We start from the raw sequence: 13855 nt of genomic DNA, 5'->3' as shown, positions 1-13855 counted from the left end.
GTCTATAAGTAGGGAATGAATACTTTGAAACTTAAAAGTCGGTAAAGTCTTGGTTTAAAGCATTTAAGGATTGGAAATTTTAAAGTTTCTGCTTACGGTCGATTCTTTTCTAATATGTTGATCAAAACTCAGGTGAAAATGCAAGATTTGCTGCAATTTATTGTGTATCTCTGACTAATCGTAAGGAATGCGGAAAATACTCAAATTCAAACGTACTTCAAATAAATATCAATCTAGAATCTTTTCATTTTATATCGATATAATGTGATGAAGGTAGACATGACTAGAGAGTGACAGATAAGATTCCTAACCTAACATTTAAATGTCAGTGATGAGATAGTAAACAATAATAATGAAGTAAGTAAAATATAAAATAAAATAATACACTGAAGAAAAATGTTAATTGCACTCTTACAATCAGTACATTTTTAGAATTATTCCAAATTTGTTGTTACTCCTTGTTAGTTTATTCAGAATTATTTCTTTTTCAGGTTTTAAACCTTTTGAAAGTTGGGATTTTGAATTGACGAGAAATTCTCCTGCCAGGGTTTCCTGTGCATTTTGCCCAGTAATCAGTGAGTAGAAATTCAATATCATACTCCCCATTTATTTAAACTTCCTTGTGTATTTCACCCTACATGTACTCCTTAAGTTGAATGAATTCTTCCTAAAATATAATCTTATTATCATATAAGTGATAAGAGCTTTATTATTAACTACATTTCAGGATTGTACACTAGATTTTACTATTACTACAAGTGAAGCCAACATGACTTCAATGTTTGATCAATTTGAGCAATCCGTTAAACCAAAATCATCTTCTGAATTAGTAAGAAACCATTTTCTGTGTTACATAAATCACCTGAGCAACATTATTGTAGACAAACTTAGGATATATTGATATGGCGCTAGAAAACGACACCCCAATTTTCGCTAAATCAAAGAAGGACTTTTCGCCATCAGACAAAATTACCCATGTAGCGATAGCAAATAAGTACATGATAATTGCCATGGCAAATAATCTTTTATTCAGAATGAATCTTCATAACTCTTCAGAGAGGAGTGGTGCATATTTACTTGCAGCAAGGTTTGGACATTCACAAAAATATGCTTTTTCTTTTAGAAATATCTTTAGCAAAGTTCACCCAAAATAAACTCACAAACATATTTCTGGACCCAACTGGCAATCATCTACTTTTGACTTTTGCTCCAAAAACTAAGCCTCATGAGGCTCCAGAGTTAATGTACCTTTCAAGGAAGTCTGATAAAATTAAGCTTTGCAACAAGGTACTTATTACCCACATTTTGTTGGAGATAATTTCCATGGAGATTCTTCAACTGAGCAATACCCTGTTCTTATTTTCATGTTTCCATGGATATTATCCTGTGTTTCCAGGTCTTTGATCTATTTACACAGAAGAAAATTAGATATTTTTTTTAAGTTGAGAGGTAATGAATTTACTGCTGTGGCTTGGAATCATCTAAATGAATTAGATTTTACAACGGGTCCAATTTTACTGGGAACTTCCAAAGGGTTGATTATTGAGACTGAAATATCACTAGAGGGAGATAAATTCTTTGGGCCAAGTTTGGAACAGTATTGGAAGCAGGTAGGCTGATTTATTTTTCTGAATAAACCAAAGTGTGGTCTAATTCAGATGAAATTTAAAAATGTGTAATGGTTGTATTTTTTGTTCTAAGCTCCCTAACTATTTACCTCTATATGGTAATAAAGAAATTGAGGGTTTGGTAAGTAACTTAGTTATATTTTATGGGAAGCTATATAAAACAACATTTCCATTTTTTAATTTATTTGGGATGCACTGCTTTCATTGTTTTTGCATGTGGTTTCATCGAATTCAGACACGAAAGTGAATTTATCAGCATTTTTTTATGTAGGTTTTTGATATTGGCAAGAATACAAATACTCCTATCAGCGCTTTGGAGTATTTCCAAGTAAACAGGACCAATAAGTACATGATTTTTGCTGCAACACCCTCGCGATTGTATTACTTTTGCGGGACTGTTGAGCATGATGATAAACCAGTTTTGCAGCATATCTTTCATAAATATTTGAATGTGCCAGAAACCGAAACGTTTTTAGGTATTATATGGAAAATAATCTTGCAACTACTACTAACATGATTCAATGATTAATTGTAGCCACAGAAAGTAGATTAACCTACTCAAAACTGCAATTTTGGTCTGAAAATCTTATCACCCCAAACACATTTACGTGGATAACTGAAAAAGGAATCCATTTCGGACAGGCAAGTTTTTATGCCTATGTTTTCAAGACCTCTTTACACCCTATTTATTAGATCGATGCCCTTAAGGACGACAAAATATCATCAATAAAAGAAAAAACCACACTTCTAGAATATCCAAAACCTCTATATGAAGATTATTCTCAGTCACCAAAATACCCAGCATCAGTGGCTATGACAGAGTTCCATATTTTGTTGGGTTATTCAGATGGGATTAAAGGAATGTGTCTATTAAGCAAGGAAGTGGTTTATGAAGATCAGTATAATGAGGCTTTTGGGAAGTTAGTTAGCGTGATAAGAGATCCGAGAACTGGTGTGTTTGGTTCTAAACTTCTTAAACTTTTATGATTAATATCTTTAAGGTGAGATATGGGCTATGTCAGAGAATGCCATGTTCAGGTTTAAAGTGCACAAAGAGGAGAGGAACATTTGGCAAATTTTCTGCTCCCAGAATCAGTTTGACTTGGCTAAGAAATACTCTAAGGGAAATGAGGCCTGTTATAATCAGGTGAAAATGAAAATCTGGCTTAAGTAAATAACAATTTTAATAAATGTCTCTATAGGTGCTGATCAAAGAAGCAGACATGTTATTTGAACAGAAACAGTATATTTTGAGTGCGCAGAGGTATGCAGAAACTCAATTTTCCTTCGAAGAAATTTGCTTAAAATTTCTTCAAGTGGGGGAACCAGATGCATTGAAAATATTTTTGAGGAACAAACTAAGTGCGTTTATCCCCAAATAAATAATATGCATTTCTTTTCATTCAGGCTTTTCAGGTAATCTGGAACCAAAACATAAAGCTCAGATAACCATGATCGTCATATGGGTTGTGGAACTTTATCTGACAAAATTGGAGCAAATTCGATTGCAGGGCTTGGAGAAGTCTGCCTCGTACGACGACGTGCAAAAGGAGTTCGAGACTTTTATTGCCTTGCAGGAGGTTATCTGAAGTAATTAAATTTAAATATATGAGGTAATAATGATTTTTCTTTATTTAGGTGGCAAATTGTATTAAAACTAATAAGAGTACGATATATGAGTTAATGCAGAGCCATGGTGATAAAGGAAATCTCATAAAAATGACTATTGTCAATAAGGATTTTGAGAGAGTAATATAGTCTTTTGATGTATGTAGAGAGTATCTAGAAGTTTTTTTTATAGTTAATTCGTCATCACATATTCAAAAACAACTTCAGAGAGGCCTTGGAGGTCTTGAAGAGCCAAAATAATTTGGAGTTTTATTATCAATTCGCTCCTGTATTGATGCAAGAGGTTCCCAAGCATATGGTCAAAACCCTTATAGAGCAAGGAAAGAAATTGAGCCCTTTGAGACTACTTCCGGCTTTAGTTGCTTGTGACGGCGAGCTACACTCTTTGGAAGTTATTAAGTAACTTTAAAAATTCTATAAGTGATATAAGTAGTATTTAGTGATATATATGTTTTAGGTATTTGGAATTTTGTATCAAGAAATTAAAAAACACAGACAAAGCTATTCATAACTTCCTGATTTCTTTATATGCTAAGTTCGATTCTGAGAAGTTGATGGAATATTTAAAGTCCGAAGGGCAGGAGCAGGGTTTGGTGAATTACGATGTGTACTTTGCTCTACGGCTTTGCGCTGAGCAAAACCAGACAGAGGCCTGCGTTAAACTTTTCAGTTTATTGGGCCTTTGGGAGTCTGCCGTGGACCTGGCTATCGGTGTGGATTTGGGTTTGGCTAAACAAATGGCGGATCTGTCTCCTGACGACGATCTGGAACTGAGAAAGAAACTTTGGTTGAAAATCGGTAGCACTGATGATTCATACGGAAAAGCTTGTTTTAATGTTGTATTTGGTTGTAGCAAAATACGTTGTGAGTGACAAGAATGATATACAGGAAGCCATGAAATATTTGAGCGATCTCATTAAAATCGAGGATATTTTACCCTTTTTTCCAGATTTTGTCACCATCGACCATTTTAAAGATGCAATTTGTAATTCTCTTCGGGTATGTAAGTTACACTCTGATTCAAAGCAACAACTACATTCCGATTCACTTACTTTTTTTTAAGTAGTTATCACAGCTCCGACGCCAGTTTTTTATAACCCATCTGTTTCATTGCTTTAGGAATATAACCAAAAAATCCAAGGTCTTAAAGAAGAAATGGAAGAAGCAACCAAATCTGCGGAACAAGTTCGCGATGAAATCCAGTCGTTTAGAAACTGCTACACTCACATTAATTCTCTGGATAAATGCGAGGTCTGTAACATGACCCTCATGGTGAGACCTTTCTACTTCTTCCCTTGCAGTCACATGTTCCATTCCGACTGCCTTTTAGCTGAATTGGACTCATCATTGGGTAAGTTTTCACTAGGCGATTCCAGTAATTTGGAAATCCTCTTTAGGTCTTGTGAAAAAAAGCCGTTTAACTGAACTGGAGAGTCAACTGCAGAGCTTGAGTTTGCATTCAAATTTGGACGCCGTTAGCACTGGATCATCAGGTATGTGAAGATCTTATTATTGTAAGTTAAAGGCAAAAATGCTCGTTTTCTAGGGATAACTGCTCGGGAGCAAATTAAGGCCGAAATCGACAACATCATAGCGTCAGAATGTCTGTATTGTGGTGAAAATATGATCCGTAATATCGATAAGCCTTTCATAGAGGATTACGAGTATGAGAATGTAACCAGGGATTGGCAGTGATTTTAAGATAAATAAATAAGTTTCTAATGTCTTATTATCTAGCAGCAAACTTTGCGATTCCGCCTCCCCAAGGATGAACCGTTACTAATGGGCATTGGGGCACAAAAAGACCCCTCTGTTGTTCTTCGATTGATTACACCTTTGGGATTCAAGTTCGGAAATTCCAAATCTTAACTTGGCGCATAACCGTGATTTGCAAAACGGCGGTTCCCCGTAGGATTGCCTAGTTTAAAAGGCTTTAATAACGAGTTGCCAATCGATCCAACCCACGTCAACGAAGCAACGAAATCCCGTAAACTTTACGATATGGTGCTATATGCAAAATTTCCCTTCCAAGTAATTCGGTTCTTGCATTATCCGGGGAAGCAATAATAAATAATTAGTGTAATTAAAACTCTCCAACTTTTCCAATTTATTCCGTTTTAACTTTGAAAATTATGAGCTGCATTTGCCGTGTCCACCGCAATACTAAATGTTCCACTGAAAGTGCATTCAATAATTAAGACGGAATAGGCACACGGGAGTAATTTGTATTTCCCGTAATAAAGTTTTGTTTTTGGATAAATTCAGACTTCTTAATTGGTGCCCTGAAATCTGCAATGAGCGAAGAAAAGTGTTACCATAAAGGGTCGTCCGTCATCGATCATTCATTAAGCCGAAACGTAGCTTTTCCTACGAGCCTGACGTAATCCGGATTTGCTTTTTATATAGGGTGACACCGTGGGAAAGGCGAGAGACAGGGTGGTTGGGATGCTACCAACCCCCATTACACGCTACTCGTCACGCCATTGTGAAGTGTTTCAGGGTGTTACGCACTGTATTGTTGCGATTACAGGCTTTTTGTGCGCATCGCCCTGAAAAATAATAGATTAAAAATTACGTTTTAATCTAATTTGTTTCGGACAGTGACTTGAAGCCTTATAGTGGTAAGCCAATCTCATTAACATATGAATGATTACTGTTTCAGCGTGAGAAGGTCTGCTGGTATTACATGTAAGTTGATGATTTTTTTTCAAATTTTCCAATCCAGTCTTTCAGGTATACACATGTTCGTTCTCGAACCGGTGGCGCAATAGAATCTCGCCCAAAAAAGCATTTCTTTCCCATCGCTGCTGTCCGAAACACCAAATTAACATAAGCTTTACTTATCCGCTTAGGGCCGAATTTAAAAACCTAAATACACAGAAATACCCTCCATTACGCAAACACTGTAAGTAATAGATGTTGCGATTATGTTTGATGTTATGGAGGAAATTTATTACCATTCCCCGCCGGGTCGATTTACGCTGTTTAATACAGAGCGAAGTTGTCGCTATCTAGCAGCTCGCCGGTTAGCCTATTGAAGCATCGAGAAATAGAATTTTCCTATTGATTGAAGGCTTTATTCGAACCGTTATAGCTCTATGTGTGGAACTCGAGGGACATATCAACCCACGAGCAATGATAATGGGCATTTCCTCTCATCCATCCACAACATCTCCTATTGAGATTTTTTTGCCAAGAAGGGTTTTTTCGGGGCAGCACCCATGGTGCAAACATTTGCTTTCCTCCGCGCCACGAATAGGGATGATGTTTAAGGGACCGTGGCATATAAGTGCTTTTTCATCCCCTTCCAGACTAGATCTGGTTGCGATAGGTGGCACGTGTCACCACCACTGTGGCTACTGATACCGACAGGTCACGTGGCTAGGCGACGTCACTTTTCGCTATTGCTCTAATCAAATTTTCGAAATCTGATTAAAATCGTTTCCGGGACGTTTCTCATCAGTGCGTCTAATTCATTTCTGGGGCCAAATATTTATGTGCTGGTAGGTTTAACTGCAAACGATGTGGTTTCCATGGCAATACCGTTGTCGAACATGGACATTGGACAGATTTTTGGTTTCCGTGGTAACCGACTTTTGTCATTTGGCTGTAAGTCAAGCTTAAATTGAAAAATTTTCTAAACAATTGCACTTTTCGTGCTCAAAAGAGATTGTGGTGGGAATAATGCTTAGACATTAAGGGTTTTTACAAGGCGTCTCATTTAAATTTTTCTTGAGATTTGCATCGCCTAAGAGAGGGAAGTAAATTTTAATTCCTTTTCTTGAAGTTCCCGAAATTTTGCTGAAAATACGATTATAAAAATAACGTATAGTGTGTTTCGCTAAATCTCTTAATAGCCAAAAAGCAATTGAGGTAGGTATAGGATACGGCGTATTGGTAAAAACTTAATTAATTAATTGGCACAATGTAATTATCTCGAAATATACAGCGGGTCTTTTTCAAAAACTAGAATTTCGCATTTTCGAAGATGTAGAAACCAATATGTAAAAACCTTATAGATTTGAGTTTTAGTTTCCAGTATATCGAAAAGCGATTGAGAAATTTATATGGTTCCACGTATTGGTGACAGATTTCCCGTGAGCGCCCAAAATATACAGGATGTCTCATTAAAAACATTTGAATTTCGCATCATTAAAGATTGGGGAATTTTTTTAGTGAAATCCTTGAGTTTGCTCCTATTATTGCCGGTCTTACAATGGGGGAGCAGGGCAGGGCTTCCCTGATTGGCACTTTCTTGAGGGTTCGATGATAAAAAATTTCGCTCTGGGCACTAGACTTGCTAAAGCCGGCCCCGTCAGTAGAGGTTTTTACTCACCTCCTTTCGTAGCAGAGATAAATTTCCAATGTTTTTGATTTGCTAAGCCCACTATCTTCTCGCATTTTTATGCCCTCAAAACCCTTTCAGCACGCCCCTGCATTTCGATAGGATAAATGGGAATTTTACAGATTTGGAAAGGAACTTTAAGAGTGTCGAAATACGTGCAAACATGGAATGTGATATTTTTTCAAACGCTGTAAGTTAAAAAGCGGTTTTTATCTCAGGTCTTCAGAACCCCTCTTGCACGCCTCTGCGTCATTAGAACTGAAGAACTAAATTTAATCAATATTGCATCTAATCATTGGTGCGCCGCGAACATTTCGACAAGGCTAAATAGTGCAAGCATGCACATTGCATTGGCGTACCTTGCCTTTTCACACAGTTCAATTTATACTCGATTATTCCAGCCCTTTCGCATATACTTGTGTAAGTCACCATTATTCCCAAAAGCGCCATAATCTTCACCAAATGCATTACCCTGGTCTATGGACTAATATGCCTGGAGATCGCTTTCCTGGTACAGCATCTAGGGGCGATTCTCAGAGTCTCTCTCATGATATTTGGGACTGTCGACGATCTGATTTTAAGATTCTTCATGTTGGGAATGTTCACCCATATGCCCAACGAAGTGGTACTATTCAGTAATTTGGTAGTTTATTACTACATACAAAGAGAATTCATAGGGATCTCTGCTAAGCCTTCTATGTGGAATGGTGGCAGCCAAGTGGATCGTGTTTGCTCCAAAACCGTCTTTAAGGCCTTTCTCCAGTTCATTCCATGGGTGTGCAGATGGGAGTTTCAATGCCACTTCCATGGAAATGTCTCAGGTGATTCACAGGTATCATATTTTTGGGTGTGAATTCATTAATAAGGGGTTTACTTTCAGGAATTTCCTCTGGTTATGCCTGCTCGCTGCCTTTTTTTTCCATTGCATTGCTCCTTCCACATCTCCATTTGTTGACCTTAACTCTGATGGCGCTCCTGCATTAAATTCCTTCCGCATTTCGCCCTCCATCGACACCTTTGCCGAGGCCCCTCTTCCCAAGTTTCCAGCTTTTCCAAATATTATTCCAGGTACTCTAATACGCCCGTTTTCATGTTCCACATTCAATAATGGATAATGCCATTATCCGAATGCATAATTCCATTCATAACAGACAAGAACTATCCAATCCGCAATGAAAAAGCTCTCGAGCTACATCAGTAGTCAAACTGTCAGAAGTCAGAGTACAAAGCTATTCCAATTAGACGAATCGGGATGGTGAGCACGCGGTGTCAATCAAAACCGTTTCTCTCGCTTATTACCCATTTGACATGGAGAGGCGCTCCTGTACCCCCCTTTGAATGGCCATCCCACATTTCGTCCCCCTCCAAGAGGGCTTTTGGCATTCTGCGCGTTTTGTCAAAAGCTCTAAAAGCCTTCGAGAAGGGCTGAAAGCTCGTCGATTCACGATAACCGAGCGCATTTCGAGATCGCCGTTTCGCGAGAGAACACGCACCTCCACTCTGCTGTTTGCTCGTTTTGTTAGTGACGTATCTGATGTTGCTGTTGGGATCGGTTAATAACTGATAACGTTGTTGTTTCATAGTGATTTCGGCCACAGAGTGCCCCCCTGGACATCACCTACTGCGGCCGGTGTTACAGGAAAAGCCCGAAAATTAAAGCGGTAAGTTTCGGAACTTTTAGCTTGATTAAATTCAACCCAGTTAGAACGGATTATTTTAATTGCATTTTGTGTTAGCTAAATGTAATTAGTAAAAGGGGGTAACTTTTAGTGAAATTACTTTAAGAAGTTTTGTTTCGTGCCGAAGGTAACACTTTTTAATTAATTTCCTGCTTGCTGACCACCACCGTTGAGACTTCCATCACTAGTTGCGCGCAGTTGTTCCTCAAATGGTGACTTAAAAATTCAATCGCGGCGAATAAATTGGATCTAATGGTCTAATTTGCCTTTATCGAAACATCTACTTCATCTCGGAGCGATAAATCGATTCGGCACTTTTCGCTGAATGCTGAAGAAATAAAGAAATCATCCGTTAAATTAGAAGCGATTCCCTCTTGCGGACCCGCACGGCTCCAATAAATATCTTTATAGTTAAAAACCCGGAAATGCATTTGATCGAATTAATTTCCTATATATTTAAAGGAAATTACTTAATCAGCCATCCAGCGTGTACTATTCAGCGGAAATCCATTTCCTGTTAGATCTTTAATTAAACAGTAGCCACTCTTCGGCTGTGAGCGACAATAATTAAGTAGTTCATTCGAGTCTTGAGAAATAATTAGTATTTTTCTTATTAGATCTTTCGAGCAAATACCGAGAAGCCTGTAATTTTCACTCATTACGTCTACCGTGAAACAAACTTGTAAACCAATACTAATTAGCCAAGTCCTAGGAGGGAACTCTGTGCAAAGTTCCAGCTGCTAATTATCAGTTTGAAAAACTTCTAATTAGCCCAAACATATTTTAGATATTAATTAATTCCTAGTTGACATGATCTTTGCTAATTGCTATCAGCTCAATTGATTTTAAATCCAACACTGGGTATATGACCCATCAACGTAATTAAATCCATCACAAGTTTTTAACAAGCCGAAGCTTTAATTAAGCAAAAGCTCCTATTTTCTGTTATGGTTGCGAACGATAATAATTAAGTAGTTTATTTCTGTCTCGAAAAATAATTGGGGTTTTTCTTCTCAGGCCCTTAAAACCAACGCGAAGAAGCTTTTAATGGCCTCTCATTACGGAAGAGTGTCGTGAAAGTTGTTAGTTGTAAACCAATACTAATTAAGCCGGCTGCTTATGAGTCTATGTAAACTGTGGGGTAAATGCGGTTCAAATGTAATCAAGATAGTGTCCAAAAACAACTAAGTATCACTACAGAAATGTTCGGTATCCGCGTATTATGCAATGCTTTAGGCAAACCCAACGCCTTAATAAACATTGTAATATACAGGGCGTCTAAATTTCATCTTCGCCCACTTCTTCCGCCTGGGTGGGACGTAATTTCCCTCGATGTTTCAGTTCGAACGGATTTCGAGCGAATCTCGCGTTGTTGTTCGAACAAAACGCTCGAGAATTTTCACGCAATTTTGGTTATTTCAAACTTTAATTGATCCCAATTCGAGAGGAAACTAACCAAACCGGACTCAATTCTCTATTTAATGCAAACGACCCGACACGTGGTTTTTCCAAAATTTGTCACGCGTCACGTTTTTTTTTTTTTTTTGTTAAGTAGGCTTTGTAAACAAAACAATAACGCTTCAGTTGTCAGTATTAATGGCGTCTCCGCGTTTCCCCCCGGTTAGTTTGCGTAAAATATCAAATTTCGAGTGAAAATGTGGAAAAAATTTATAAAACTTTGCACGAAATTAATGGTCTATTTCATAAAAACGTAATGAGTGTTTATACGAGATGGTGCCGGGCTAAAAACGGGTAAATACCGCACTTTTTAAATTCCATTTTGTTTGACAGTACCGGCAATTCCTAGTCGTTGACGTTCGGATTTCCGAAGGTGCCCGATCACCGAGTAGCATACTTGGGCGAGCCTTAAATTAAATTGATGTAAAAGTTTCGGTTGCTGAGACGAAAAAGGGCAGGGACGTACGTGAGCCCGGGCAGTGCAAGGCATGTTGAATTGAAAATAAACCTTAACTGAAAATCTTCGCGCTGGTTGCGGAATAGTGATATTCGAAATTGTCACGAAAAAGCAAATACTATAGGTGGGAAATTTTTTGAATTTTTAAGGACAACAATTCTCTCGCCTTGAATCGTTTAGGTAGGTGCAGGTTAAAAATGAACATTTCCAGGGCATTCGAGGAATGAAAAATGCTAAATAAGTTCATTTCTAATTCAAAAGTAAGTTGGAAAGGGTCATTAAAGATCATTAACAAAAAAACCCAAGCAGGCGTTGAAATATCAGGCATGTCTTGGATAAATTCATTTATTATCTGGTGTCACTCAGATGGTTCATGGTAAACAGCAAACGGCTTAATCAACGCCCTACGTTTACGGCTCGCCACCTACTGCGAGATTTTTTTTTAATGATCATCCGTTGCTAATGGAAATGGGGATTTTTTTGAATTTATGAATGGGGCAGAGTAAGAAGACGCCTTCCGTATTTTGAGCAAATTAAAACGATGCAATAGCCGAGTTTTCTTATATTTTCGAAGGCCATAAGTACATAATTAAGTTCCTTTCAAATTTTAATAATTTTCAGTCCGTTTGGAAAAAGTTTTGTGCGATCTTGGCGAGGGAAAATTTGTGCCAAAACTTCTCACTGAAGGAAATTTTTTTAGAATTTTGAGGTTTTGTTTCGGAGAGAAAGCTGAGAACAAATCAACTTCCTGACACTTGAACCTAATTTTAAATCAATTGAACCAATACTTTCTTTAAAACGACGACTCTAATACATCCCATCGTTCAATAGCCACATCAATAGTAAAAACTACACATCAAAAAGGTCATAAATTACTATATGAAAGAACTGCCATTACTGTTATTACAAGACGACCCAACTCTCTCCATTACAACCTACTGCCATAACCGGCAATATTAAATGTATTTATTACATCAATTTTCATGAAATCATATAAACATAAACCTATAATGAAATTACCTTTCAATTTAAGCTTCCTGGTTATGCAGATTTAAATGTCTTTGCCCGTAGTCTTTCAACGTTGCAGCGCAAACCGCATTTTTAATCTGCGTATAATTATTATTGCGGTGATTAAGCTAATAAATTCAGGAATTTCCATTAATGAATAACACATTCTGAATCTTCAGAGAGATTGTGAGTGTGTGTGATGAGCATTATAATGTCCAATTAAATAAGTTTTAAAGCGGTATTGTGCGTGAGAGATTGTTTTGTTCAACAGTCATCGTATGTATTTATGCTTAGGGTCTATTGAATAATTAGTTTTGGTTGGTTATGTGAGAAACTAATAAACTATGTTATTACGAAATTCCCTTCTCCCGCCAAGTAATTTCCAAGTAATAAATTGTAGTCCTCCCTGCCTCAATTAGTGGAATTAATATCTCGATTATGAATATTACAGTGGAGCACCTAATTACTTTTTTAATAAATTATACACACCCCGGCAAAACACACAACTTCACTTATGTGTTCAACGTTCTTCTAGTAACAAGCCATTTTAATTAAATTTTCCCCATTCAGTAGTTCCCGTTTATGAATATTCCCATTATAATTAAGCCAGACACGCGTCAACCGGCTTGAAGGCAACTATTCCATAAATTTCGCCCAGGTTTCATGCATCACCCTAAAAGGATGATCCATAATAACGTAACAACTCACTCTTGTTTATAATTACTTTTAGCGATTCTATTAAGGGCCTTGACGTGCCTTCAAGGACCGAAAGTTTGACATTGAAAAAAACGGAAGAAAATTTGAAGATGGCCGCTCCTTGCTTCAGATGAATAACCGTTTTAATAAACAACCGATGAAACCCCTTAATTCGATAAAATCAGACGTCAGAACACCATCTCCATCTTGAAGACGCAACGCTTCTTCGCTTCCTTCTTCCCGAATTTCCTCAACTCAACTCCTTCGTTGCGCAGATTTTTAATAATCAACCTCCACATAACGAGCCTTTTCGCCGGCAGCAAATTTAATCAAAGATACGCAGATATAAAGTTTCAGTATTCAGTTTTCCACTTGAAAAATATGGGGAACCGATGCTTTAATCTTTTCCCGCGATCACCCTTAATCGCACTTACGAGGAGATCATGAATTCCTGTAATTCGACAAAATTAGACGCCGGAACATCGTCCGTAGCTTTAAGACGCAACAGTCCTTCACGTTTCTCATCACCATCTTGTCCATGTTCCTTCAGTTCGGCTCGTCCATCATGTAGATTTCCAATAATTAGCCCCCCTACAACAGGAGCCATTTCCCCGGAAGAAAATTTAATCAAACGTACATAGGTATAAAGTTTCAGTGTTCGGCTTTCCACTTGGAAAGTAAGGAGAACTGACTTTCTAATCTTTTCCTGCGATCGCCCCATGTTTGATCGCAGTTCCCTGGCTTACCGCAACAGCCCCATTCCAATAATTGAATCACTCTCCAATAGCTGTAATGCGCTAATAATACGTCATAATGTGCGATTGTATAGCCTGATGAGATTGCTTTGTTTCGTATAGATGGCGAATCAGATTCTTGCCTGCGAGCAGGGCTCTCAAATAGATTGGGAAACGTAATACAATTTACTTTCCTTGTGTATATATCACCCAACGTTCCT

At 37.7% G+C, this 13855-nt stretch overlaps 2 protein-coding genes across 4 annotated transcripts in view; both read left to right on the top strand.

The window, feature by feature from the left end:
* Window positions 1-314: 314 nt before the first annotated feature.
* dor (vacuolar protein sorting-associated protein 18 dor) lies at window positions 315-4993 on the top strand. Of its 3 annotated transcripts, XM_066298566.1 has the most exons (20): window positions 315-357; window positions 492-575; window positions 728-829; window positions 882-1065; window positions 1124-1287; window positions 1443-1610; window positions 1702-1749; window positions 1900-2104; window positions 2164-2270; window positions 2322-2580; window positions 2630-2775; window positions 2831-2990; window positions 3045-3208; window positions 3267-3377; window positions 3430-3656; window positions 3715-4055; window positions 4111-4256; window positions 4377-4608; window positions 4655-4750; window positions 4804-4993. In XM_066298566.1, the coding sequence occupies exons 3-20, from the start codon at window positions 770-772 to the stop codon at window positions 4950-4952; spliced, it is 2967 nt and encodes a 988-aa protein (XP_066154663.1). In that variant the 5' UTR covers window positions 315-357; window positions 492-575; window positions 728-769; the 3' UTR covers window positions 4953-4993. The 3 variants fall into 3 exon arrangements, with proteins under 3 accessions (XP_066154663.1, XP_066154664.1, XP_066154665.1); XM_066298567.1 differs by lacking the exon at window positions 1702-1749 and having other exon boundaries at window positions 327-575; XM_066298568.1 differs by lacking the exons at window positions 728-829; window positions 882-1065 and having other exon boundaries at window positions 327-575.
* Window positions 4994-8860: 3867 nt separating this feature from the next.
* LOC136347764 (LIM domain only protein 3-like) overlaps window positions 8861-13855 on the top strand; it is a 35566-nt gene continuing 30571 nt past the window's right edge. The window contains exon 1 of the mRNA XM_066298040.1: window positions 8861-9263. The gene's annotated coding sequence lies outside the window, so the exon portion shown is untranslated. The remainder of the gene's footprint in view (window positions 9264-13855) is intronic.

The sequence above is a fragment of the Euwallacea fornicatus genome, chromosome 30, assembly GCF_040115645.1.
Source record: "Euwallacea fornicatus isolate EFF26 chromosome 30, ASM4011564v1, whole genome shotgun sequence".
Taxonomy (NCBI): domain Eukaryota; kingdom Metazoa; phylum Arthropoda; class Insecta; order Coleoptera; family Curculionidae; genus Euwallacea; species Euwallacea fornicatus.
The sequence above is the reverse complement of the archived record's forward strand: the minus strand, read 5'-3'. Positions and strand labels throughout refer to the sequence as shown.